This window comes from Lichenostomus cassidix, chromosome 1, assembly GCF_008360975.1.
Source record: "Lichenostomus cassidix isolate B80296 chromosome 1, HeHo_3.0, whole genome shotgun sequence".
NCBI lineage: Eukaryota > Metazoa > Chordata > Aves > Passeriformes > Meliphagidae > Lichenostomus > Lichenostomus cassidix.
In genome coordinates, this window is record NC_139479.1 from 90,636,633 (window position 1) to 90,662,631 (window position 25,999).

Here is a 25,999-nt window from a genome sequence, read left to right on the forward strand (position 1 = left end):
AGATACCATCATGCTGAACATTTTATTCAGCTTTGTTTCTTTTCCTCTTTTACTGGGGTCTTTAAAAGCAAAATTGTGCCTCCTTTCATCACTGACCATCTGACAGAACTAGTTTCTATTTCTGATGCCCTTACCGCTCTGGCAGGCAGTTGCAGAGGTACAGTCCATGCAGCTCAGCCTTGGAGAAACCATTAGATGTGCTCTGGGTGCATCTCAGTAGTTGTGTGCTGACATCCTGAGGTGGAGGTGGACAGACAGCGTGGCAGGAAGTGTTCTAAACAATCCCAGCCCAGCATCAGCCTCCAGAAGGCTGGGAGGCGTTGTGGCACCATCTGCAAATGTTGTTCTGCCTCCTCTGCTGTCCTTGATGATTCTCTCAGGCTCTGGAGAGCAAGCAAACTGCCCTCTTGCAACATATGTGAGCACTGATGTGCCACAAGGCTGGCAGATGGAGCAGTGCTGTGCTCCCTGCTGTTTCTGAAAGAAGCCCTGAAGGAGCAGCACCACATCCAGATGTTTGAGCCAGGCTGCTCAGCAGCTTCTTTTTGAGGTCTTTACCCTCCCTGGTGTATGGAAAAGAAAATAAAATCCTTGCAGTGGTGGCTGTAAGAGTACACTTTAGAGTACTGCAGCCTCTGAAGATGAAAAGGTGCAGGCAATATGAGCCATGTCCCATGGGCTGTCCTTTCTAACTAAACTACTGAGTGAAACCAATCCACTGAGACTGGTTCTGAGCTTGCTGATGTAGATGTCCATGCATGCCTGAGGAACAGCCCCCCACAGCTTTCCCTGGCCCTGAGTAAGTGCTTCACCCAGAAAAGCCCTCAGCACAGTAGCAACAAGCAGGGCAATGCTTCAGCAAGCAAGAGCACCAGCATGCAATGATGTATCTCCCAGACCTGTGACATTGGCCTAGCATGACTTTTGCATTTTTGACTGTGTTAGGCTTTGACTGACACCTCGTTAAAACCCAGCCATTTCTCTAAGAAGAGTTTCCTGGTAATGTACATGAAACCTCTCCCTCTCTCTCTCTCTCTCTCTCTCTCTCTCACACGCACACACACACACACACACACACACACATACATGAACAAATATTGTTGTATATGTAAAAATACATTCATATGTGTGTATATATGCATGCACACTTATATGCTGATATATATAATTATTTGTGTGTAGAGTTATGTGTGTCTGACCAGGTGCTGCTTCTGGCAGAATTTTCTGCATGTTTTTCGGACACAGAAGCTGAGCCCACAGGCTGTGGTGTTCATGTACCCTGGGCACTACTTAGGATGGGTAGAACAGCACCTTGTTTCACCAGGAAAACATCAGCAATCTGAGTCACCCACAGCTTAATCCTCTTCAAATAAAGACTGACCTGTTTTCAGCCTCCTCTGAGCAGGGCTGGGAGGAGCACTTCTAGGTGACCTTCCACTGCCAGCAGAAGTCTTAATTCTCCACGGTGTGTTGAAACTCACACCATCATTTTGTGGTCCTGTAAAGCTAGTGAAAATCATTCCTATACCTCCTTTGCTAGAATTTGCATGTCACAGTAAAAGGTAAGATGGTGCAGAACAAATTAATTTTGTTTTCTTTTGTGAAAAATGCTGATGAGTCCAATGGGATTTTTTGTATGAGTGTGTTTCTTTGGGTCAGGCCCAGGCAACCTTGCAATGAAAACACTCAGTTTAAATATATGCTCAGCAGCTGAGCAAAGATGGAATGGATTTGGTGCTGCTTAGCTTCAAATTATAATGACTGATTATTGCTAGTGCCTTTGCATGTTTGTTTTCAATCAGATTGACATCATAGAGCCTTATTTACTTTTTCTCAAAAGTCTGTTTTCATTTGCCTTTCACTTCTCATTTGTAGCCGTTATGGGTTTGCATTTAAGCTCCTCATCTGTCTGCCTGTGATATGTAATGATCCTCAGTGATTTTTCTTGCTCTTTGCTCTAAATTGTTGACTGTCTGTAAAACAGCCCATTTGGAATAACCTCTGGAAATTGCTGTACCACTCTTCACTAGGAGAGCCCTAGAGGCAAGATCAGTGAGAGGACTGAGTGAAAGAACATTGCTGCATAACCTAGTGTCAGTCTGCATCAGTCCATCAGTGTGACAGAAGGCAAAAGAAAAAGAAGGGAGAAGATATAAATATGTGATGTGAGATTTAACCATGGCACTTTTCATGCACGTGAGAGCTTGGTCCAGGACCAGCTTCTGTGTTCTTTGTACCTTGCTACCAAACCATAACCTGAGCTCTCAGTGGGGTCATATTCCCCTGTTCCCCTTTCACACACCTGAGCTCATTTGCACTGCCATCCTGAGTTAGTTGACACAGCTGGATGTGTGTTTTTAAGCTTGGGGGTGGCTGTCATGTGTGCTTGTGAATGTGTAGAAGGAGAGCCATGAGTGCTGATGGACCTCCATCCTACCTTTGCACATTTGAAGGGGCAACAGAAATTTCTCTTTCCTGCAGAGAGAACTGCAGATCAACCCACTTTGCTGCAGCATGAGTGTTCATGAGATAACAACCCAGTTCCTTGCTTTATCCTGTCTCTTCATCAGCCTTTCAGTAGCATTTATTTGGGAATTAGTTGCTTTGTCATCACCATGCCATCACTATAAAAGTGCAGTAAGGATGTGTCAAACAGTGAGATATCATGACAGAGAAGCACACAAACTGCAGACAAATTCCATGTCCTCTAGAGATGGCTAGAGATTTCACTGTGGGGAGCATTGATCCCCTCAAATTACCTTTCTCCTAATTCTGGGATCCTATGAATCCCATTTAAGAATCCCCATGTGTCAAGAGAGTTGTTGGTTTCTACACCCTTACGACAGTCAAGAAATGGGTGTTAAAGCTTACAAGTTACCTTCGGAGTAATTTTGGGACTGTAAGAAACGGAGCAGGTCTGCATCAGCTGGCAGGCCCAGGTAAAAGGTGGGGACTGTGCTTTTCCTGAAGCTCTTGTAAATGAAAACGTTTACATCGAAATCTGATGAGAGGAGGAAAAACTGATAAAGTCCATATACTTTCATTGCTTTGTTGCCAGCAGTTAAGTGGGTTAGCGGGGTTTACACGGGTGTCTCTGCTTAAGAGAAGAGTAGAAGAAGTAAAGAAAACGTGATACAGAAAACATGACACCTGCAGTCCATAAGCTTGTTATTGATTTGGATGAAAGACAGCAGGCTCTTCAGATGAAGCCTACATCACTGGCTGTCCATCTCAGCACCCAAAATTTACCTGGACTCTTCCCTGGCAGGTTGCTTCTACCAGCTGCCTGGAGCTCAGCATTGCCTTACTCCTGCACTCCATCAGCTGGTGCAGCCTTTGGATTTGTTAGTGATTTTAGTACATGTCACCAGAATCGAGGTTAATGACAGAATTCCTGTCTTACAGCCTCCTTATCATCACAATATTTAGGTGTTTGCCAAGACAGAGGCCACTTCATTACACACAGCTTCAAAACTGTTCTGATATTTTCTACTTACACCCGAGTCCATTTCCAGACACAGCATAAATTGTCCAGTTACTCCTGTCTGCAGAATTATTTACTCCAACTGCTTGGGGTGTGGTAAACAAAACACTGCACAGTATCCACCTTAATCTGCTGTGGAGCAGGGTTGTTAGGATTCAGATGGTTAGCTGAGGACGTGCACAGCTCATTGACCTGCCATGCAAAACCTGAGCCACTGTTTTCCGAGGTGGTTGTACCACAGAGTCATAAAAGTTAGGAGTGGAGATATCCTGTTCTGTTATCTGGTCTTTTTTTTTGCAGGAAATTCTCAGCAGGATGTTTTCCTAACAAAACTATTCTAGTGTTTGGTACAACATCTTTCAAAAGTGCCTGCGTGACAGAATTTAGCAGCTATGTCAAGGCAAAGTCACATTTCAGAGGGGCACAGTGACTGCCAGGGGTCAGAGTCAGCACTCAGTGTCTGCTTTGGCAGTGCTTTCTCATAGGCTTTCTTTGATCTGTGTTGTCTGTGAGCTGTCCAGGTCTGCCACAGGCTTATTCATTCCTGCTTCAAACATCACAGTTGTCAGATCTGCACTGGAAAACCAGGTGTTCCTACAGGTCTCATTGAGATATGTTAGATGTAAGCTGGGAATATCAATGGGAAAAAAATTCCTTGATGGTGGTGCCATTGACTTCATTCAAACTCACCACTGAGCCTACAGGTTGTGTTGAAATGCATGTGCTTGAAATCAGAATGCCACATCCCAAGAGCACTGTGTGTTTCCACTTCCCAGGCAGGCAGTGCAGGGTGGTGGCTCACAGCATCTGACAGATTGGAGATCTGTTTTTCCTACGTTTTTGCCCACCAAATCACAGCTGTGCACAGGGCGGTGCTTTCATCGCAGGGAATGGCACTGCTGTGATAACCTTTGTGGCACTGCAGGGGCATTTCCCACAGAGGCAGAGAGGAAAAAATACATGAAGTGTGTGACTTACACAGTGAATCAGTTGTGCTGTCCATGCGGACAGGATCACCTTGGTGCCAACCATTCATCCTTTTTAGCTGCGTTTATGGCAGCTAAGGGAGAAAAGACAAGGTGGATTGTAGCAAGGTGGTTTGTTTTTAAGCCTGTTTGGTGTTGTTTAGCTGTCTCATGCTGTTTAAATACAGGTGTGTGTGTGTATGGAAGGGTTGTGGCAGCTTAGCCACAGCTAACAGCCAAATTCAACACTGGAATTTGAGAGTAAGACAGGTTTTGATGGTTTTTTTATTCTGTAAAATGGATTTAGTGCTGGTGAAAAGTATGCACAGACATCCCAGAGACTGAAGCTCTTTGTCCTTGTAGCAGTTATATCCTGACCAGGCAAATCATCCCCTTCCTCAGCTCTGCCAGCTTCATCTCTGAGCAGGAGAGACTCTCTGCAGGGATTTTGGATGCTGTGGTCCCTTCCATCCCTGGCCACCACTGACAAGGAGACCGTGGAAGGCAAAGGAAATGTTACGTGGTGGGAAGGCAGGATTTATCCTTAGCTGCCACTGGTTAGAGCTATGGATTGGGAGAAAATCTGAAATGATTTTCTGGACTGATGTGCTGCACTAGGGCTCAGGCAAGCTGCAGGGAGGAGAGCACAGCTTGATCTGCTCTGGAATCTGTTTCTCAACCAACCTTATGCCTAGAGAAAATCAGGCTATGTCAGCAAAAAAAAGAAAAAAATATAGCGAATCAGCTTTAAAACTCGTGATTTACAGTAGAAAGTCAGGAAATGCAGAAAAATATCAGAGATAGTGATGATCAAGTATGTTGCCATTTGTACAATGTTGTTCCTTTCCTGTGATTAGGAGGCCAAGTTAATATATTAGTTTCTTCTGTTTTGTAATTTTTGTACAAAATAACAACTCTTGCTTAGTACAGACTGAAACACTTTTTAAAAGGAAATATTTCCTATTTTAGTAATTTAAATTGAAACAAGAGACTTTTGACCTTTATTGTCATGGTATTGACATAGCATGGTAGGAAGCATGTGCTGCTATTGGGGGTAATTGAAGACAATTTTAAAAAATACTAATGTATAGCAAAACAAAAATGATGAAAGAAAAATGCCTACAACTTTTATTTTTTTATGATGCAGGATTCATTGTGGGGAGAAATTAAAAAAAAAATCCAAACTATTTCCTGCAAGTCAAAAATCAAAAGGTTGGTGTTCCAGGTGAAATGAAAGGTCTGCATTTATCCTCCCAATACTTGAACTAAAATTAAAATAAAATTAGAGAGGACATGAAACCTCCACCATGTGGCAGAAACCAACTGCCAAGGAGGCCCTGAGCATCTCTGTCACCAATGTTTATCCTTACAAGGAGCTCTCTGAGAAAATAACAGAAGGATAAAGTAAAAGATTAAGCCTCTTGCTATTCAGTCCAGTTCAGTGCAGTGTACCCTAAACACATGACCCAGTCCAGGTTAGCTAACTTACTGTCTGACTGGGCACTGTTCACACTGGCTGGTTAAGGTGTCTGACTTAGCCGCCTTCTCCCCTCGGTCCTTCTGTAGCCCACGGAGGCTCAGAGTTTCTTCTGGAAGGTGGCACTGAAAGCCACAGGATATTGCTAGCATCTCCTGCTGGACCAGCATTTCCTTGCTCTTTGCTGGCTTTGGTGGCAGGCCAGGAGGCTGTCCTCCCACTGGTCATTAGATGGGGTCACTCCCTCTTTTCCTTGTGACCTCTCCTACTTCGGCTGCCTGGGGATTTAAATAAGGACATGCTTAAAGGTCTCCCCAGGTTAGATCCAAAATGCTCAGTCCAGTGCCAGATGAAGCCTTTGTCAGGAAGGCAAAGAATGAACACCTTGCTTGCTGGTGGGGAGGTTTGGTGGCTGGCAGCACCGTGGCTGGGAAGGGACAGGAGAAGGGAGAGTCCCCTCCACGGCAGCAGGGCTGGGAGGCAAGAATTTCAGCACCCATTGCTGCTGCTGGAAGCCAGAGGGATCAGAAAGAGGATGACATGGTGCTGACCTAGCAAGAGAAGCAGATGTGTAAAGGAGGTGGCCTGAGCTGTTGTCTTGGGAAAGATCCTGGTGAAGGTGAATTTCTGTGTAAACTGAACTTGGAGGTGATACCCAGTGAGAGTGGAACGAGTTACTGTGACTGCCCTTCTGGTTTATTTTTGTCTTGGGGAAGAGAAGTATTGTCTTTTGTGTACTGTATGTTTATAACTCAATTTCCCTTCTGACTGATGCCTTGCTCCACGCTCTCTTGTCCTCCTGCATCTGGTTTCTATTGTAGTTTCAAATGAGGACAGTTTGGCTGTCTAGCAGAACAAACAGGGTCTGTGTGACACCACCTGCCCCTTCCAGCTTCTAAGCCTTCTAAGCTTCCAGCACAGTTTTAATTATAGGAGTGTCAAGATTGGACTCCCTCCCCACCCCTCCTTTCTATGCCTGCACGTAGAGCCCCTGCTGCAAATCCCTATCCACATCTGATCTTCCTTTGGGAGAGACCCAGCTCTGTGATTTACATGCCCTGTAACTCTGACAGAGACCTGTTGTAAAGCACATGCCAGAGCCTGGACCTTCCTGCATTCAGGGTTGATCCCAGCCTCAGTTCGTCAGGAGCCACGTCTGAAATAATCCTACCAGCTCAGAAACTCCTGGAAGAGAGTGAGAGAGCTGCTCACTGCTGGTCTAACCTCACCACCCCCAAGAGCCTAAAAGACTAAGCTTTGTAGGAGATCAGAGCTGCTCAGGAATGCCAGAGCTACAGGTTTTGCTCAAAGAAAACATTTATTGTGCTCCAGTTCCATACAAGTGCTGCATTTAGGGGCTTGATTTGCAGGAAATTGATGCAGTCCCTTCACCTCCAGGGATCTGAGGTCAAAGTCTGTAATTTTCAGTTGCAAGTGAAAAGTGTCCTATGCAGGATTTTTCTTTTTGACATCAGAAAATGGCCACAAATTATGGCATTACTGTCTGTTTTTCTTCCCATGAGCCAGAGAGCTGGTATGGCAGGAAATCTTGTACATGATGAGTGAAGGGCACTGGCAGTGCAGGGCTGCAGTAAGAGATACTGGCAGAGCTCGATGTGTATTGTCTATTTGCAATCTATAGGTCGTCTCTACTGTGGAGTTTTCACCCACTTTTAAAAATGGGTTGAATTTTATACATTTGCTACAGATTGTTCCCCTCAGGCTCCTGATTTTTGCTTACCAGTCCTCAGCAGATGGATCTAGCCTTCTCTAGTTTCTGTATAGGGGGTTTGCTTACCTGCCTGAGGCCTCTTGACCTAATTTATTCCAAGGAAACTTAGAACTCAGCCAAAAAAATGGTGTGCTTTAATAGGTCTTACTTTCAAGAGGTCAAATTAGTCACAACAAACATCAGTATCTGCATTTTTAGTTGGTTTTCTTATTCTTAACACTGAGGTTTTGAAAAGTATCTAATAAAGGATGCTTTGTGCATGGACCCCATTTTTTGGCAGCCAGGCACCATCATATGAGGCTTGTCTCCATGAAAGACTGTGAACCTTGAAACAAACCTTGTCATGTGGCTATCGTGACCAAATATGTTTTCTGTTCAATTAATTCTTCTTTTTTCACGCTGCATGGAGTTCAATGGTTTCTATTCTCTCACCCAAAATGGATCTGAGGTGGACATGGATCTGTGTAACTTTCATTTTTGCTGGTTACATGTCATTTATTCTGAGACCTCTACCAAGAAAGAAATCCTAATATGCCATGTATGCATAGCTTCTACCATAAAGATGTTAAAGCCTGATTTTCCAGAAATGGAGGTGAGGCCTAAAGTAATTTGTGTTTCCCTTTTTTTTTTTTTTTTTTGGCATTCTCATCATCATATGATCTGAGTTCCCTACTCCAGTTCCAGATAATCAAGACTTACTCAGAGATAGGAAGGTCCTCTTTTTTTTGATGTGTCACTTGGGTTTTTCTTGGCAGGATATTAAGGAAATTTCGCACTTCTTTTTTTTGCTCTGTCTCCTTCCCCACCATTTATTCTGCATAGGAAGTAGGTGTTGCATACACTGAAAGGAATGCTTTCCAGGTTATTTCCTTTCTGGAAGGCACTGATGTGCCTTTTCCTCAAAAGTCCTTGAGAAGAAAAAGAATGCCATAACTCTGTGACTGCCGTGGACAACGCTTTGACTCTCTAGACTTCACATGTTCTCTTGGCAATTTCATGGTTTCATGAACACTGTTGTAGGCTTAGGGCCTCTGCCATGAGCTCCACCCAACAACTTGAGAGTCTGGAAAATCAGCACAAGGGCTTTGAGTGGGGTACCCATGTTATGAGTCCTGGCTCAAAAAAACCCATAAAGTCAATTTTTCCATGTTGTTTTGGAGAAGCTCCTTTCACTGAGAAGAATTGGTCTGTTTAGACGCTTTGGGCTTCCAGACCACTGGAACTTTGTGTACTCCTGCATTTGGGTTGGCTGAAAGACAAGATAAGGGACGCACAAAAGGACTTCTTTTCTTCCCTCAGTAAGTCAGGAGGCAGAAGGGCAGCACTTCCTTGACTGCCTGGGTCAATAGTAGTGTGCCACTGGGGTGGTGCCAGCTTGGAGCCCTTCTCACCACAGCCTGTGCCCTGCACTGCTTGGTAGGGAGAGGTCCACCCATGAGGTTGCTCTGGCCTCAGTGGCTCCCATGAGAAATACAAGAACGTATAATTTTTTGTTCAGGCTGTCATTGGATGCCATCTGACGAAGCACATGTTAATATGTCATTGTAGTCCTGAACTTTGAGCAGAAGAACCCTGTCCAGCCAGAGGCATTGTCTCTGGGGTGTCACAAGGATGCAGTAATTGCTGTGCCTGGCTTTCCAGTCAAGTCTATGGCTTAGTCGGTTTTCTTCCATACAACTTTTGAAATGTGCAGTGTAGCAGAGTCAGCATTACAGCAGGGAACTTTTAACTTCTGCATTTACTGACTTTTGTGCCTATGGCTGTGTGAAGCATTGCATTAAATACACAGTAGTTTCTAGCACCTAATAAGGAAGGGTTTCTTACTGTTATTGTTATAGCTTGGGTTGTTATAGTACTGGGGACAGGGAGGCTTCATCTGACCAAGAGAATGGGGGTTCTTATACCTATATAATGGGGAAAAAATAAACATTCACTTTGGGTCCAAGTCTGGATGTAAATGTTGTGCCTCAGGCTCCTCTCAGCTTTAAGACTGGTTAAGTCTTTGTCTAGTTATGTTGATGGAGTTCTTTTGAAGCCAATGTCAGGTTTTGTCAGTGTGCAGATCTAGTCAATATTTGAACTTTATACCCCCTCAGTGGGATTTATGAGCACTAAACTGTGGTTATGTAGGCTTATATGGAAGTGTGAATGCTTCTCTGATTTTTATCCAAGCCAATGAGACCTTTTGGCTCAATTCAGCGAGACTAGAGCTCTATACTGGGGAGGGTGGAGGTTCCCAGGACCTCATGCTTTACCTCATGCTTTCAATTAGCATGAAAGAGCTTATTTTATTTTATTTTTGAAGGAAAAGAAAAAGCAAGAGAGGGAAACCCTACCTTTCTTTCCACTCTGTTACTGTGACTTCAGGGTCAGTCGTTGTCACACGTCAAAGAGCATTGCATGGCACAACCACAGCATATCCTCACGGCCACTTTTCAGGGATTATTTTTGGCTTGCCCTGTATTTCTCCCATTGCTCTACCCTTTCCTGCATCCCTAGAGGGCCTCTGCTGTTTTTTCATGGTGACTTGTGGAGGCTGTCAGTGTGTATTCACTGGGCATCTTGCTTTGCTTTCCTCTCGTAGTGCCCTACGTGCTGAAGAGCTGTGCGGAGTTCATTGAGACTCATGGCATTGTGGATGGGATCTACCGCCTCTCAGGAGTGACATCCAACATTCAGAAGTTGAGGTAAGGGCAACGTGTGTGAGTGTCAGAGGATTCAGGGACATTGCTCAGTACCTTTTTGGCTTTAGTCCCTCAGGTACAGTCTGTGGCCAACAGAGCTCCACACTGATGTAAAAGATAAACTATCTTTGGAGTTGGTAACAGGGAAAGACAACATTTTAGCCCTAAACCCCCTGTATCTCCCTTTGCATCTATTAATGGGAAAGACATGGAGGGTCTCAGCACAAGTGCTGGATTGGTCTCTCTCACTTTGAGACAGAGGAATCTCTTTTTATCAGTTAAAGGCCCACTCCCTGTGTTAGGGATAATGGCAACTAATTGAAACCTCAGGGCCTCAACCCGTGAGACAATCTGGGCCAGTCTGCAGAGACATCTCTGCTTTCCAGCTTGTTTTTTTTCTAGCTGTTAACGAGTACTCAGGGTGGAGTACCAGCCTGCTACAGCTGTTATTCACCTATATTATGTTTCCATATTGTTTCAGACAAGAGTTTGTTTCTGACCAATGCCCGGATCTGACAAGGGAAGTTTACCTCCAGGACATCCACTGTGTGGGGTCACTCTGCAAGCTGTACTTCAGGGAACTGCCCAACCCTCTCCTCACTTATGAGCTCTACAAGAAATTCACGGTGAGATCCTTGGCTGCTATTGTTCCCCTCCAGCAGTGTGGATGTGCTGCAGATTCTTCCATGACAGCTGTTTGGGATTCACTCCAATGTCCTGGCTTCTGGTGCATCTATCCATATAAACACTTCTCAGTGCTCTTCCCTTCTCATCTCGTGTTGGCTCTCTTTCCCAGTCCTTGTTTCTTTTCACCATTTCATGTTTATTTCTCTCAGTTTGTCTGCTGTTTCCTCCCCTTCATCTTGCTCATTTTTTCCTTGCATTGCTTCCCCTCTGCCTCTCTTTCTCTCCACTGTGCACCTCCTCCCAGCACTACTAATTCTCTTTCTTTTCCTCATTACTGTCCATCACTGAGAGTCTCCTGGGTCACCTGGGGCTTGTGATTGTAATCACAAGGGTGCGGTTTCCTCGTCCCTGTCCCTCCAATTGTCCCTGACACCTGCACAAACTCATTGCTTAGCCCATGTGTAAAGCATCAACTTTTCTGCATCTGTAACATTTTCATAGTGTTTGTAGGAGTGCAAATGCTGATACTGGTTATGCCAGATATGGCATATCAGGTCCATCATGATCACGTTATAAATACAAATGGCAGAGGAAAGTGGTGACTGGCCAAGCAGAAATCTCTATGTTTGTTTAAAGAGATTACAATTCAAAGAGGAGAGACTTGGTTCTGGAACACAGCCATAGATTATACGTGGATACAGTTGGAGCCTAGGAGCAGACTGCAGGGGAGCAGAAATATAAGACCACAAAGCCTGAATTTTTAAGAGACTTGGCTAATTTTGATGACAGATAATATTTTATTCAAAGGTGGCACAGCAAGCTATGCTTGTTATTAAAGCTGCCTGTTTCTTACTAAATCCACTTTCAGTTTTTTATGACCAGCAAATGAAAATCCTTTCATTGAGGCCAAAATCTTGCATGCTAAAGGTATGCATTTTCAGCTAAAAGAATTCACCAACTTCTTAAGATAACTGGGGTGGGGGATGGAAAAGATTGTTTTCTCAGTGTTAGAAACATCCGTCCTTTGTTAAGAATTTCTGTCATCCTACTCTTTCCCATTTGGGAGGAGGAGGAGACAGTCATTGCCAAAAATGTCAGATGCTGCAGAGGAGAAATTCTGCAAAATCAGGTGTTGCTGTCTGAGTTGCCTCTATCTCTAATCAAGCACTTCCAAGTGACACTGAAATGGTACAGGAGGCACTGAGAGAGATCCACAGGGTCCTCACTAGCAGATGCTCTCCAAAGACTCCCTGTTACCTGCTCTGGGAAGAGGCATCAGTGCAAGGGGTGCTTGCTGCAGGGCAGAGCCAGATGGGACCAGCCAAGCAGGAACTTGCTGTAAGAAGTCAGGTACAATAATGTTAGGTGTCTTGCTGTTCCAATACCAAATTTTAAGTAAGATTGGTCTTTGTTTCAAGGAGATGTATAGTCAAATCTGCAGGGAAAATCCTGAGCAGATTTGAAAAATTGACGTGTATCCTCAGGATATAAGGATTCTGAGGATATAGGGCAGGATTGCTGGAGACAGTCAGGATGAATAGGATCTTGAAAATACAGGGTATCATTCAACCATTCACTGTAACTGATGAGTCTCATTCTTGTTGAAGCTATTTGGCTGGTGTCTTCCTGGCTATCACTACTGATTTATGGAAGAAAAAATGCTCTAAAGGAAACATGAAGATTTAGATGGAAACTTTTTAAGGAAAGAATGTTTGCTGAAAAGTGCAGTTTTGGGATGATGACTTGCAGATTTTCAGTAGATACATTTGGTAAATAGCTTTATTCAAAAACAAAAGGGAAAATATTTCTGTAACTGTCTGAGTGTTTCTTTTACCAATACTTTCTAAAGGAACTGTTTCAACATTACATCAACACACCTAACTTACAAAAAATGTCTTTCAGAAAAGGGTTAAATAGTTCCAAATTTAAATTATAATTTCTTTAACTTATGTTTGAGTGGGATGTTTTTGGTCAACCTTGAACAGTTGTTTTCTAAAATCTTATGTCAGCTCCCCAAAATGGTATCACTTTTGGTTGACCTACAAGGTTTTTTTTTAATCTCTGGCTTTTCAGTTTGTCCACTTAACCACAAAATCCATTATTCATGTAAGCCTGCTCAGTAGAGATTTATAATTGGTAACCCAGCTGACAGGAAGCACAGTCAGATACCAGGAGGAAAGAAAGAAAAAAGACCAAATTCCCCAAGGAGCAGAAAACCCACTAGGAGCGTGTGCGTGTGTGAGGTGTCTGAACAGGGAACAGTGGCAGCTGCACCTCAGCAGATGAGTGCTGGTAGGAATAAAGAACACATGCTAATCCCAGCCTGACTCAGCCAGAGCTGTGTCTGAGTTGGGGTAGGCTGCACTTTGAGTCACCAGAGTGATTCAGAGATTTCTGTCTGGGGAAAGTCAAATTCCTAATGACTGGGGAGGGGTTGGCCTTTTGGTCATCACCATGTCAAGTTCGCAGGTGTAACATCCCAGTCATGACCTCACTGGCTATTAATTTTTGGCAAATGATTGTCATCTTGTATCCTCGTGATGGATGATTGTTTCTCAGATAAATTGACTCTGCTTGGCTTGTTCTAGCCTGGGCATTGAGGGACCAAGTACACCCTGAGAGCAAATCAGCCCTAGGAGTCCAAGCCTACCCTCTCTCTCCAGACTGTATTCCACTTGTTAATCAGGGCTTATGAATTGTGCACTCCCAGAAGCACTAGTGGAGTTTAAAAAAAAAATCCTAAATGGCATAAATTCGTTGGTTCTTCCTTGAATTCTGTATTCTGCTGCTGTAATGCACAGTTTTGGAGAACTCCTCAGGTGTCAAAGGCACAGCTTGATGGGTCAGAAATGTGGCTCTGAGGACTGGATTGGTCATGACCTCAGAGAAGCTGGTATTCACTTGCTGTCTAATCATTAGCTCTTTGAGACCTGGAAGGTTAATTATGGAAGTGAAAATGCACACTGGGGGAGAAAATATTGTGTACAATCTCGTTGAAATCTAATGCTTCAGGTGCACCAATTAAAGTTTTATTTCTCTCCATCTCCATCTTTGGACAAAGCTTTTCAACTGGAAACCTTGCATGATGATCACAAGAGCTTTAGAATTTCTGGGCTGATGATAATAGGCTTTCTTTTTTAAATTTTTTTTTTCAAGAGGTGTAGCTATGTGTAAAAAGCACTAGAAGGAGTTAACCTGCTTTTAATTTGGTCAAAACAAGTACATCTGCATCTCATGTATACCTAACTAGTGAGCTCTCTTGTTTTGATCTGCCATCAGTTCTCTGGCCTTGAAACTGGCAACATTTGGTTTGTTGGTGGTTTTATGTGAGAAGGGATCTTTTGGGAAAAGAGCAGTGACCAAACCAGCATCATCACTCTGGATGCTGTACTGACTGCCACAAGAAGATGCTTCTCTAGAGGTGGCTGGTAATTTCAGGTTCATGATGTTTCAGTGATGGATGGCTTTGGAAGGGCTATTTCCTTCCTTTCCTTCCCTGGCAGTGCTGACATCTGTCTGGAGGCAAAGCTCGTGCTGGCAGCGTGGGTCGCAGCATCTTTTCTTTGAACTCCCTCCAAATTCCAGTGGCAGTAGGGTGGGTAGGAGGTTCCCAGACAGTCATGCACTGTTTGAACTCGCTGGTCCTCCCCCAGCATAAATATTGAAAGGGAATAGCTAAACAGATGGATTCCGATGCACTGAACTCCTAGGAATGCTGACAAAAGCTTATCATGGCTCTCTAAGCTCTTGGTCTGCAGATTTTGCTCAAGACTGAGATATATAACCTTGATTCTGTCTAACCCTGAGTATAAGAAATTATTAATCTGCCCAGACAGGGATTCTGCTAAGGCTTCTTCCTTCATGAAAGATGCAAACCCACACAAAAAATCCCCTCAGCTATGTTCTTATGACAGGCAAAATATTACTTGTTTTGAAGAATACAGAACACATATAGCCAAGGTGTTCTCATAACACAGAGCTTGAAAAACCTGTTTTATTTTTAAAGGTTTTTTTGGGGGGGTCTAAGTCATTAAATTCTGCTCTCCCATAAATACTGACCACCGTGTCTGAACGTCTGGGAATGTTGTGCTGAGACATGGAATAACAGGGCAGGAAATCTCTGCTGTGCTGGGAACACAAAGAAACTTCTTCTTCCAGTAGCTCTGTGGGGTAACAAGAGAGCATTCCCTGTGAGGCGGGGTGTCTCATGTGACCCTTCTTATCCCTCTTCCTTTTCCCCTGAGTCCATTGCCAGGGTGTACTGTTTCCTTGTATCCCTGCAGGAAGCAGTATCACGCTTCCCTGAGGATGAGCAGCTGGCACGGATTCAAAATGTCATCCAGGAGCTCCCACCATCTCATTACAGGTAAGAATGTGTCCACAGAGGTGCTGAGGATCAGTGTGGTGACCCTCACCCTCATCAGGAATATTGCCTGAAATAGCTCTGGGATTCATTTCCAGAAATCAGTTTCCAAAAGCTGACTCACCATTTCCATATCTGGCAGCAATTTATCTGGCATTTGAATATCATTGAACAAACCCTTGTTAGAGACAGAACAAGATCTCCCTGCTGCAGTCTTATCATCCTCCTTCCCCAGGTGTGACCACTGTGGCACCCTTGGCCAGTGTCCTGGGTGTGGTAAGGAGAAGATCATCTGGAGCTGCTTGAGCAAGAGCTAAGAGCTCAGCCTTTGCAGCATCCCACTTCCTCTTCCACCCATCTGCCATCTTCTTTGTTCCCATCATGCTAAGGACAGTTGGGTTCATGCCCCACCCTTGGCCACCCCAGAGCACAGCTGTTCAGGTGTTCACTGCCATCCCATGCAAATGCTGCTGCTGTGTATCCTCTGCCCCACGGGGTCTGTTGTGCCACTGCAGGCACTTGGGAAGGGGACAGGGCTGGTCTGAGCCTTGCTGTCCCTGCAGGCAGGCACCAGAAATGTGACACATTTTTCTCTCTTTGTGTGAAACCACTGCAGAACGCTGGAATACCTGATCAAGCACTTGACTCACCTGGCCTCCTTCAGCAACATGACCAACATGCACACCAGAAACCTGGCCTTGGTTTGGGCTCCAAATCTCCTCAGGTACAGTAGAGATTCCTCTAATCCAGAGCACCATGCTGAGCTCCCAGGGAAGCACCAGCATCTGAGCCTGAAGACCTGAGGGAAATGCAAAGACGGGGAAAAGCTGAACAACTGAAGGGAAGAGCAGAGCAAAGCAAACAGTTTTTCTTCCAGGTTGAATAATCTAAGGTTTTACTGCCAGCATCTAAGGAAGCTTGTGGGTTTGTGTGTTTCTTATTAAAAAAAAAAGTTGTTATTTGCAAGTTGAGCGTAGATTTAAAAGCGAGGAGTTAACTCATCACTTGGGAATGTTAATGACATTTTTGATGGTGCCAGTGCTTCTGCAGCAGGGCAGTGAGAGACAGCAAGGATCAGAAGGGAGAGCAACAGGGCAATAATACTGCAGACCTGTTCCCAGATCTGCTTGTGCAAAAGTGAGATGAGCTTGCTGGGCTTGAAATGGCAGCCAGTGTCAGATCTCAATACCACCAGCTAGTTTTTCATGTTTGTTATGCCTGGCACTCTGCTGTGAAGAAGGCTTGATTAGATGCAGGCAGAGGTTTGGCTGCTATGTTGTAAAGCTAAGCAGAACAAGGAAAAATAGCATCTGGGGGAAAAAAAAATAAATGTTTTGTATCTTGTCAATATTCCCTTTCCATCCATCCAATATCCCTGCATTTAGAGGAATGAACTATGCAGGGAGAGTTCAGGACTGCAGCTGGGCAGGAGAGGGGTGATGGCAGAGCTGGTGGGGGAGCCTTGGGCTGGCAGGGGACATTGGCTAGAGAGGTACATGCCTGAAAAGCATTCTCTAAGGAGTTACCTTCTAAATCACAAAAATGGCAGAGCCTGTTCCAAAAATGAATCAAATGTTGCTTCTATTGAATATCATAAAGTGGGCCTTTACTACTAGACATTTTCATTCTAGCATCTCTCCTTGTCAAAAAAAAAAAAAAAAAAAGAAGTCTCTTTTCCTTTACAATCTTTCATAAGTACAAGTCCCAGGGAGGAAAAGACAGGAGCAAGCAGTGCAACTGCAGTCTCCTTACAGGGTTATCCTCTTGGCAATGCCCCAAGCTGTTATCTAACACACCAGTCATTAACTTTACAAAGGATCCATTGCCCAAAGATAATTTCTTCAGCAACACTTCGGCATGTCAAGATAAGGAATGTTTCTTTGCTGAGAGCAAGAGTGAGAATGTGGGAGTACAGGGTGGGCAGAGAAGAGATTATTGGGGCATACGGCAAAGCATTGAAGAAATTGGCATGGGGAAGACCTGAGCAAGGTTTAAGGGATTTCACTGGGCGATGATTGAAGCACAGAGTAGGGATCCAGAAGCAGCATTTGAAGGCTCCTGTGTTGTCTTTCAGGCTCAGCCTTGAAATAGCTAAAAGTGAAAAAGAGAGAGAAGAATAGAGCTTGAGAGTCACAGTTTTACCTGCTGAAGAACGTAAAAGCCAAGTAGGGAAAATAACACAGTCAGGAAAGGAAATAACAGAGCTGGCAAAGAAAACAGGGAAAATAGTTTTTAAAAGAGTGAAATGCCAGCGAGAGGATGAAGGCCTGTGAGGGAAGGAGAGCAAGAGGTACAGCAAGAGTGGGGAAATTATCCCTGTTGCCTTGCTTGCAGGAAGAAATGTGGTCTGTCCTTGCCAGGGGCTGTGTGTGGCAATGCTCACTACTGGTACACCTCTTTCCTCATGCAGGTCAAAGGAGATTGAGGCAGTTGGCTGCAATGGGGATGCAGCTTTCCTGGAGGTGCGAGTGCAGCAGCTGGTGATTGAGTTTATCCTGAACCATGTGGATCAGATCTTCAACAACAACAGGAAAGCCAGCTCTGCAGAGAGCATTGGTAACAACCTCCTTGAGACACTTCCCATGTCGCTTGCTGTGTAGTCCAGCTCTCCCTTTAACTACTATTGGAAGCACATTAACCCTTGCTATCACCACAGACCTTCCCACAGACACCTTGAGCCCAATACCTCATTACTCTTGTCTTCTTTGTCTCTATCTTTGACATTTGCTTTTCGAATACCAGCCTCCTTCAGTGTTTTCTCAGGTTGCCTTTTGTCTCATCTTTTGCATGATCTCATGTGGCTTAACCCTTTTCACAAAAGGAGGACCACCTGATTGATTCTCAGTCTTGGTCAAAGTTTTCTCTCCCAAGTCCATCAGCCACAGTCTCAGCTCTTCTCTCAGGTTCCCCCAGTTGCAATTCCTCATACCAACAATACCTGCCCTGCAGCCACCATTTCCACCCAAGTCAGAGGTCACACTCCCAGGAAAAATTCCATCTTGTGTGCAAAAACTTATATCTTGCTCCGGAGGACATTTCATAAAAAAGATTTCTCTTTTTCCTGGGACATCAACAGTTTTCAGAGATGCTGATTTTACTATTTCGTGATGGTTTTGTTGGCAAAGACTAGGAAGTGAGAAGACGTGGATCCGCAGTGACCTCACATAATTTCAGAAATACACACCTTTCTGTTTTACTCACTGGAAGGATTTGTCACACCTTCAGAACACAGGGGGTATCCACCTTTCTGCTTTGCAGCCCTGTGTCAGCTCATTCTGCCCATCTTTACCGTAACATGGCTTTGCCACTGCCCCTGTAAACAGATACTTGCAGTTCCCTAGGCTATCAGTGACACTGCTTTCTGTGGCCCTGAAATGGATTAAAAAGTTAAAGTAATGCTGGTTTTTGGAGCAATTCCCTGTCTTGGAACAAGACAAGGGGAAAGATGTGGAAGTAAGAGAAAGAACTAGGCACCAAATTTGGATCAGGGTCCGAACTGCTTCGGAAAAATTTGGGGGAGGATGGGGGCAGGATGGAGTAAGGGAGGGAGGGAGCAGAAAAGGGAATGTGTGAATCCTGGTGGTTTTCAGAGACACCTCCTTTACACAGAAGTGTCTATGGCAGAGGAAGCAAATCCACACAACACAGCCTTTGGCTGGCAAGCATGGCCCCTGCTGGGAATGTACTCAGATGGATAAGGTTGCTGGGGAGCTGAAAGGCTTATCTGACAAAAAGCCTTTCTCCCAGCACGTGCCACTCCTTTCCCCCCTCCACAGGAGATGTTCCAGTCAAATAAAGACATGAAGCTCTTGCTCTCGTCTCTCCTCACCCCAGGCTGGAATGTATTTTCTTGCTTTTCAGAGAGTGCATCAGTCGTGAAGAGTTTGACCCTCCCCTCCGCCTCCCTGCCAATGAAACTGGTGAGCCTGGAAGAAGCACAGGCACGGAGTCTGTCTGCATCCCACCCTGCTCGGAAGGAGAGGAGAGAGAACAGCTTGCCTGAAATTGTGCCTGTGATTGGGTCCCTCTTCCACACAGTTGTTGACCTTCCCGACAGCAAGTAAGTGCCAAGAGGAGTGTAAAGAGCAAACAAAAAAGTGCAGGTTCCCCATTGTGATTGGCAATGATTCTTTTGTTAATGTGATAGCCCCACACCTGGACCTGCTGGAATCTACAGCCACTATCCAAAGAAAATTCAGTTTCTTTCTCAAAGGAGGCAGAGCTGCTCCTGAGAAGTATTTGCAGTTGCTGGGTTCATAGCTTCACTAGCTCTCATCTGTCAGGGCAGAACCTCACAGATGTCCTGCAGGAGGAATTAATTGTCTTTGCATCCTTGTGCCAGCTCAGAATTTGGCTAAACACAGGATGAGCATGGAGCAGGTTGGGGCACAGCTCGTCTACGAGTTCCACCTGCTGGTGGCTGGTCCAGGGCATGCCTGGTGCCACTGACCTGCTCCAGCTTCTTCATTCTCCTGGCTCCTCTGCAATTACAGCCAAGCAGGAAGGCTCATTTTCACTCCCAGCATGGACAGATATTTACATAGTGGCACCTATGCCAGCTATGTCTATGCCAGGAGAAGAGTCTGATTTCAGCTGAGGTTGCTGCAGTTGTTGGCTGCCCAGAATAAGTGTTTATCTATTGGTCTATCTAACTGTTAATATATAGCCACTCTACTGCCTGGTTCTGATAGATTATAGCCTCTGCAGCAGGAGGCTCATTAATCTACTGACCCAGAAAGCACCAGAACAAAGATATTTATTTGCACTTGATATATTAAAGCAAAAAGGAGCCATCCAACAGAATACTGGCAAGGGGATAACCAGCTTAAGACAAAAGGATGTATTGCCCCTCTAGAGTGCCTTCTCCTTTCTCATTTGAAAAGTCCTATCACCAAGATATTAATCCCCTTTGTAGGACTGATTTGTACTTTTCTGAGTACTGATCAGAAAGAAAAGCAGAAATACGGGGATAGAAAGCCCAGTGTGGAGAGCAAGACAGGGAGAAAGGAGAATTCTTTCTCTGAAAGATGGGAGATTGAAGGAGGAGTCAGATTCTGAGTATGAAGGAACTGAAACAGAGCCTCATGAAGAAATATGCATAGAAAAAATATTGCATTAGGACTAGCAGCTTCATTCTGCATAAAGCTGGGATTTCCAAAGAGACACAGGAAACTGGTGTCCCACTTCCTCTGACAGTTACGAGAAATTGATTTAATTCCCTTAAGTATCCTCCTGTTTGGTTAGTACATTATACTTGCATATGAATATATGACACCTATGATTAAATTAATGTTGGCCTGAGAAGCATTAATATCTAGTTTGCAATAAGGGATCCTTTTATTTTTGCCCTAAGACATGGTCTTTAATGGTTAACTTTGTGCACTGAGCAATAGTACCAGTTCCATCAGTTCTCTGGAGTTTATCATACATTGTGTCATTAAAAACTGTTAAAAAAGCAATTTTTCTTTGCTGTCTTGCAGGATAGTCTGGGCCTTGGAAATCTCTCTTTTCTGGAGTCAAGCATGGTTGATTGCTCAGTCACTGTTACTGTAGCATGATGCCAGAGCCAACTATCTGAAGGCTTAGGTGTCTTTCCATCCATGAAATGGTTAAATCAGCAGTACAGATAAATCACTTAGTGAGTGACTGCTACCTATATAGCCAACAAGGGTTGGTTGTATAGCTATGCCTTGTATTTGTTAGAATTAAAAGAGGTGTGAGGAGAAAAAAAAATGGGAAGTGTTGAGGGGACACAGCTCAGAGGCATTTGGAGGGTGTTAAAAAGGTTAAAGTCTCTAAGGTTTGGTGACCACCTGAGCATTTTTTCCTTTCAGGAGGAAATTATCCACCAAGTCTAAGAAATGGAAGTCAATATTTAATTTGGGCCGCTCTGGCTCAGAATCAAAGTCTAAGCTGAGTCGAAATGGGAGTGTCTTTGTAAGGGCACAGAAGCTCTCTGGTAAGAACTCACTTTTCAGCTGAGTGTTTCTCTCTGAGGCTTTCTCTTGCATTGTTTGTAGCATGGGGCAACCTGTATCCACTTGCCACTAATGCCATAGAGTTGAGGTAGTCTAATAGGGTCATGCTTATTGCCTGGTTTCATGCACATCTCATTTTCCTATGACAAGAAACACCCTTTCAGGAGGATTTGCCAGACAGCTACAGTAAATATTGCATTTTGGTACCTGATAAATTGTATAAATGGGCTCCTGTTGTCCAGCTGTTGAGTTTGGGGACTAGGAAATGTTATGTAGGTTTGGATTAGTCTACTATTCCAGCCCAGCCAGTCTCTGTCTCCCAAGGCTCATTACATGGCGTTGGGTGAATGGCTGTCCTTCTAGGCTGTCCTTCCACTAAAGGGCATTAAAGAGCCAACTGTGCCTTTGTGAAACATAAGGCACCAGGAATGCCTGTGGCTCTGGCTCTCAGCACTTTGGGGAAAGCCATTGCTTTTGCAGAATTTACAAGAGAGAAGTTGTCTTTTCTTCTGGCTGCAATCCCAAGTTCTAACCTCTCCTGAGATGCAATCTCTTGAACATTCTGCTTCCTAGAAAATCACATGGCAGTGCCAGTTCCCAGTGTTAAGAAATGATGACTCAAGCAGTAAAAATCATGAACTTGACTTAAAAGTAATCACATTTTTAAAAAGAAAGCACACCCTTTTAATTTGAATTCATAAAGAAATGTTTTGGGTTTATATGTTCTACATTTTTTTACTGCCTCCAAGTCAAGGAATTTACTTTCTTGAGGGAGATGAAGGTGGATGTTTTATTTATGTAATCTCCTGGTGTTTGGAGGACCACTGGCTAACATTGCAAGACTTAAAACAAAATAGTTAATGCTGGCAACATTAGCTACCACCACATGTAAGAGAGCCTGTATTTGGATCAGAAATGAGTGTGAAGCCACATGCTGGATCCAGTTCTTTTTGGACCTGTGCCTTCCCCATGCTTTGCGTGTACAGATGGCCTCACATAGGGTGCCCATGACAGACTTCAAAATAGCTCTCTATCCTATTTTGATCACGGGATCAACTTCTCACCTTGATAAGGAATACTCTGTCTCAAAATAGTGCTAACCCAAGGATGCCCAGTAATATCAGCAGCCTCAGTGATGGTGGAGGCTGAGCCTTGTTCCAAGGGCAGTACTGAGTGACAGGGGCTGGACATTTTCACCAGAAGGACATGCAAATGCACGGCCATGCACAGTTTTCAGCACTGAAGCAATGCCTTTCAGAAGCAGCACTTTTGTTACATTTTTCGGTGCTCTCTGCTTACAGCCTTATGTGAGGGAACAGATGAAGTTGCTCCTGAAACTCAGCACATGCTTTAACACAGCTTGAGTCTGTGCACACAAATCTGTAAGTCAGATAAAATGTGACTTACACAGCTCCCCAGCTTGAATACTGCTCCTCCTGGAAAGCAGAAACAGTTCTTAAGACATCACATCTCATGAACATAAAAAGTAGCCAGGACTCCATATAAATGTAAAAAGTAGCTGGAGTTTCTCCTATGCTCGTGTGAAAGTTGGAGCCAGAAGCCTCAGCTATATAAACAAATGAAGTCCAACAAGCCTGCTCACTTTCTGCTTTACCTACTTTGTGCAACTCTGTAAACAGCAAACTTTACTCCCAGACATTTTCCAGATCTCCGTGGACCCTTTTTGGGCTGCCAGAGACTGACTTGTTTTCCTTGCCAGCTACATTTCCCTACCTCCCTTAATTTTTCAGAGCAGTAACAGCTACAAGCTTCCAAAACCTCTCAGGAGCAGATCTGTAGAGTGTATAGTAACAAATGACAGCTTGTTGCTGGACAAGCACATCCAGTGAGGATGACCAGCAAAATAGGTTGCTTACTGCCCTCAGAAATTTCCCAGAGTTCTTGCTGGAGGCAGGGTATGCTTGCATCAGCAAAAGAGCTGGGAGTGCAACGTAAAAATAACCCAACATTTGCTATCAGGAATGAGAGGTGAGAAGGCATTTATGTCAATTTAGTTAAAAAGTCCCCCACAGCCAATAGCCTGACTAAGTCGGGGGGGAGTGGCACATGATAGCTTTGGGGATGCTTAACTGCTTCAGAGTGGAGGTGGTGTTGACTGGCTGGGTTAAGTATAGCTCTCCACATGTCCAGCAGGTGCAAAGCTGTTGTTAGCACTAGCAGATCCCCAGCTGTGTGGACAAGTGTTGTGGGTAATAAGCCATGTGGTGTAGATACATGGGGGGAATGCTTGGAAATGGAAAATGTCTGCCTGGCATGCCTGTCTATATGTATGCAGCCTTTGATCTTTATGGGCTGAAGCCTGCAAAGCCACAGGATCTGATACCTGCTTCTAAAACTCTTTTTCCACAGAAAAAGCAACTATTCGGCCCGCAAAGAGCATGGACTCGTTGTGTTCCCTGCCAGTGGAAGGTGAGACATCCATAGCCTATACTGTAAGGGGGGAGGATTGCAGCTCTGTATTTTTAGCAGCATGGATCCTAGAATCACAGAATGATTTGGGTTGAAAGGGACTTTAGGAATCTTCTAGTTCCAACCCCTCTGCCATGGGCAGGGACACCTTCCACTATACCAGGTTGCTCAATGCCCATCCAACCTGGCCTTGAGCACTGCCAGGGATGGGGAATGCACAACTTCTCTGGACAACCTGTTCTAGTGCCTCACCACCCTCAATGGATGTGTCAGTCTCTGTCTTTGTGTCTCACCATGCTGTGTATCTCGTGTGCTTATGCCATGGTTGCTGACATGTGCCCCCACCTCTGTGTGCATGTATTTTTGACTCTTTTCTGTGTTGTTTATCTCAGTGCATCCACCTGAGAGTTACCACTGTGTTTAGCTGCATCTTTATTGGCAGTTGGGCTGCTTTGATTTCTTTCTTGGTTATTCTGGGCACAAAAAAATCACATTTGTAGATGAAAAAGGTTCACAATAAGCCAACAAAGCCTGGCGTGTGCATTGTGGGCAGGATGTGATAGCCCTAGACTTGGCTGCATTTGATGGAGAAGAGTGTCTAATGAAAGTCTGAGCTGATTTCCGTGGGAGGGCATTCAATCCAGTGCTGCCTGCCCATTTTGAAGGAGGCCCTAGGGCTAGAGCATAGAAGATTTTTAATACCTGTTTTCTTCATCTGTTTGGGGAAATGCGGGTGTTCACCAGGGCAAGACTCATCCCTGGAGGGATTTTGGAGGGCTCCTCACAGAGGAAGTTTGTTTGCTAGTGCTTTGGTTCCCACTGACTTGCTCCTGTGTTCCCATCTCTAGGGGAGGATGACAAAAGCAGGTTCAAGCGGTCAGTGACTACTGGAGGATTCTTTGTTCCCACGAAGATACGGACAGGAGGCACAGGCAGCTCATATGACCTGAGCAAGGAGAATGAGTGGGAGCGGGAAGGATCTGCCATGGGGGCCAAAGGAAGCTCAGAGCTGAGTGGGGAGAAAGGTCCTCCCTGGACGTCACAGGTGAAGTCACCCCCTGAGCAGCTGAAGGTTTTCCGGGTAGCAGAAGATGCCGAAAATGAGCAGACTGCAGCCAAAGGAGTTCTCATGTTCTACACGTCTGAAACAGCCACCAAGTCAGGCTTCCCAAGCAGCCTCTTTCCCTTGGAGGCCTCTCCTCGTCACCAGAGGAAAGCCCTGAACATCTCAGAGCCGTTTGCTGTCTCTGTCCCACTGAGGGTATCTGCAGTGATCAGCACCAACAGCACACCCTGCCGTGTGCCCTCCAAGGAGAAGCATTCCCTTTCCAGTCTAGAGGAGCTCTCTTCCCTGGTGGAGAGCACGACCTCCTCTGCTCTGGAGGCAGGGACCAACACAAGGACAGAGCAGGCAGCAGAGCACAAGGAGAAACAGCCGGGGCCAACTCTGCCAGTGGCAGACTCCAAAGGTAAATTGTGTTAAGGAGGAGGATGTGGATCCTCAGTCAGGCTGCTGGAGGTGCCCTGCCTCTTGGTGGTGTGGAGGTTTCTCCAGCCTGACCTGGTGGCAGGAAAGACACCAAGCTGTAGCAGGGTGGGTGTTGACTCTGAAAGCAGGGCAGGGTGGTGCTTGTTGCAGTAAGGAGCCTGGGAAGGTGAGTGACCTCCCAGAAACGTCCAGTTGTGCCTGGAGGGAGCTCTTTAGCTTTGTTAGTTGGTATTGGCTCTTAGCAGCACCGTTTTGTCCTAGGGTGCAAGTTTTCAGTCTCAAGTAGTTACATTGTTCGTTTGTGTTTCTTATCCAGGCACTCCCCCTGAGGAGCTGGTGGCAGCCGGGAATCCCGAGTCCTTAGAAACTCCACAGCCAGCAGCAGAAAATCAGGAGATGTGTGGGCAAAGCAGCTGCACAAGCAGCACCAGCAGCCCCCAGCAGACCTCAGAGCAGAGTCCCACCTTGGAACAAACACCAGCCTCGGAGTTTCATAAGGGGCCACTCCCAGCAGACAAAGCAGAGCAAGGACAGCTCAAGATGAAGGATGTCTCCTCAGAAGGCTGCTGTGACCAAGAGGAGATTGAGATGGCTAAGACAGAAGAAGGATTACGCCTAAGAGATGTGGTAAGGAAGAAGACATGAGAAAGGTGGGAGACCATGTCATGGTAGAGACTGGGGAGGTTGTTTAAAGTTTCACTGTGTGTCTGTAGTTGTGAAAACTCAGTCTATAACTTAGGCAAAGCAGCATCAAGAATTGACCATGAACT

At 45.0% G+C, this 25,999-nt stretch overlaps 1 protein-coding gene across 1 annotated transcript in view; it reads left to right on the forward strand.

Annotated features, from left to right (window-relative positions):
- The window catches only part of ARHGAP31 (Rho GTPase activating protein 31), a 58,724-nt gene that overhangs the window by 24,451 nt on the left and 8,274 nt on the right, over window positions 1–25,999 (forward strand). Inside the window, exons 2-11 of the mRNA XM_085070629.1 lie at window positions 10,243–10,345; window positions 10,824–10,968; window positions 15,253–15,335; window positions 15,949–16,056; window positions 17,743–17,888; window positions 19,194–19,392; window positions 21,167–21,291; window positions 23,681–23,740; window positions 24,589–25,209; window positions 25,546–25,856. Coding sequence (XP_084926755.1) covers window positions 10,243–10,345; window positions 10,824–10,968; window positions 15,253–15,335; window positions 15,949–16,056; window positions 17,743–17,888; window positions 19,194–19,392; window positions 21,167–21,291; window positions 23,681–23,740; window positions 24,589–25,209; window positions 25,546–25,856 — 1,901 coding nt within the window. The remainder of the gene's footprint in view (window positions 1–10,242; window positions 10,346–10,823; window positions 10,969–15,252; window positions 15,336–15,948; window positions 16,057–17,742; window positions 17,889–19,193; window positions 19,393–21,166; window positions 21,292–23,680; window positions 23,741–24,588; window positions 25,210–25,545; window positions 25,857–25,999) is intronic.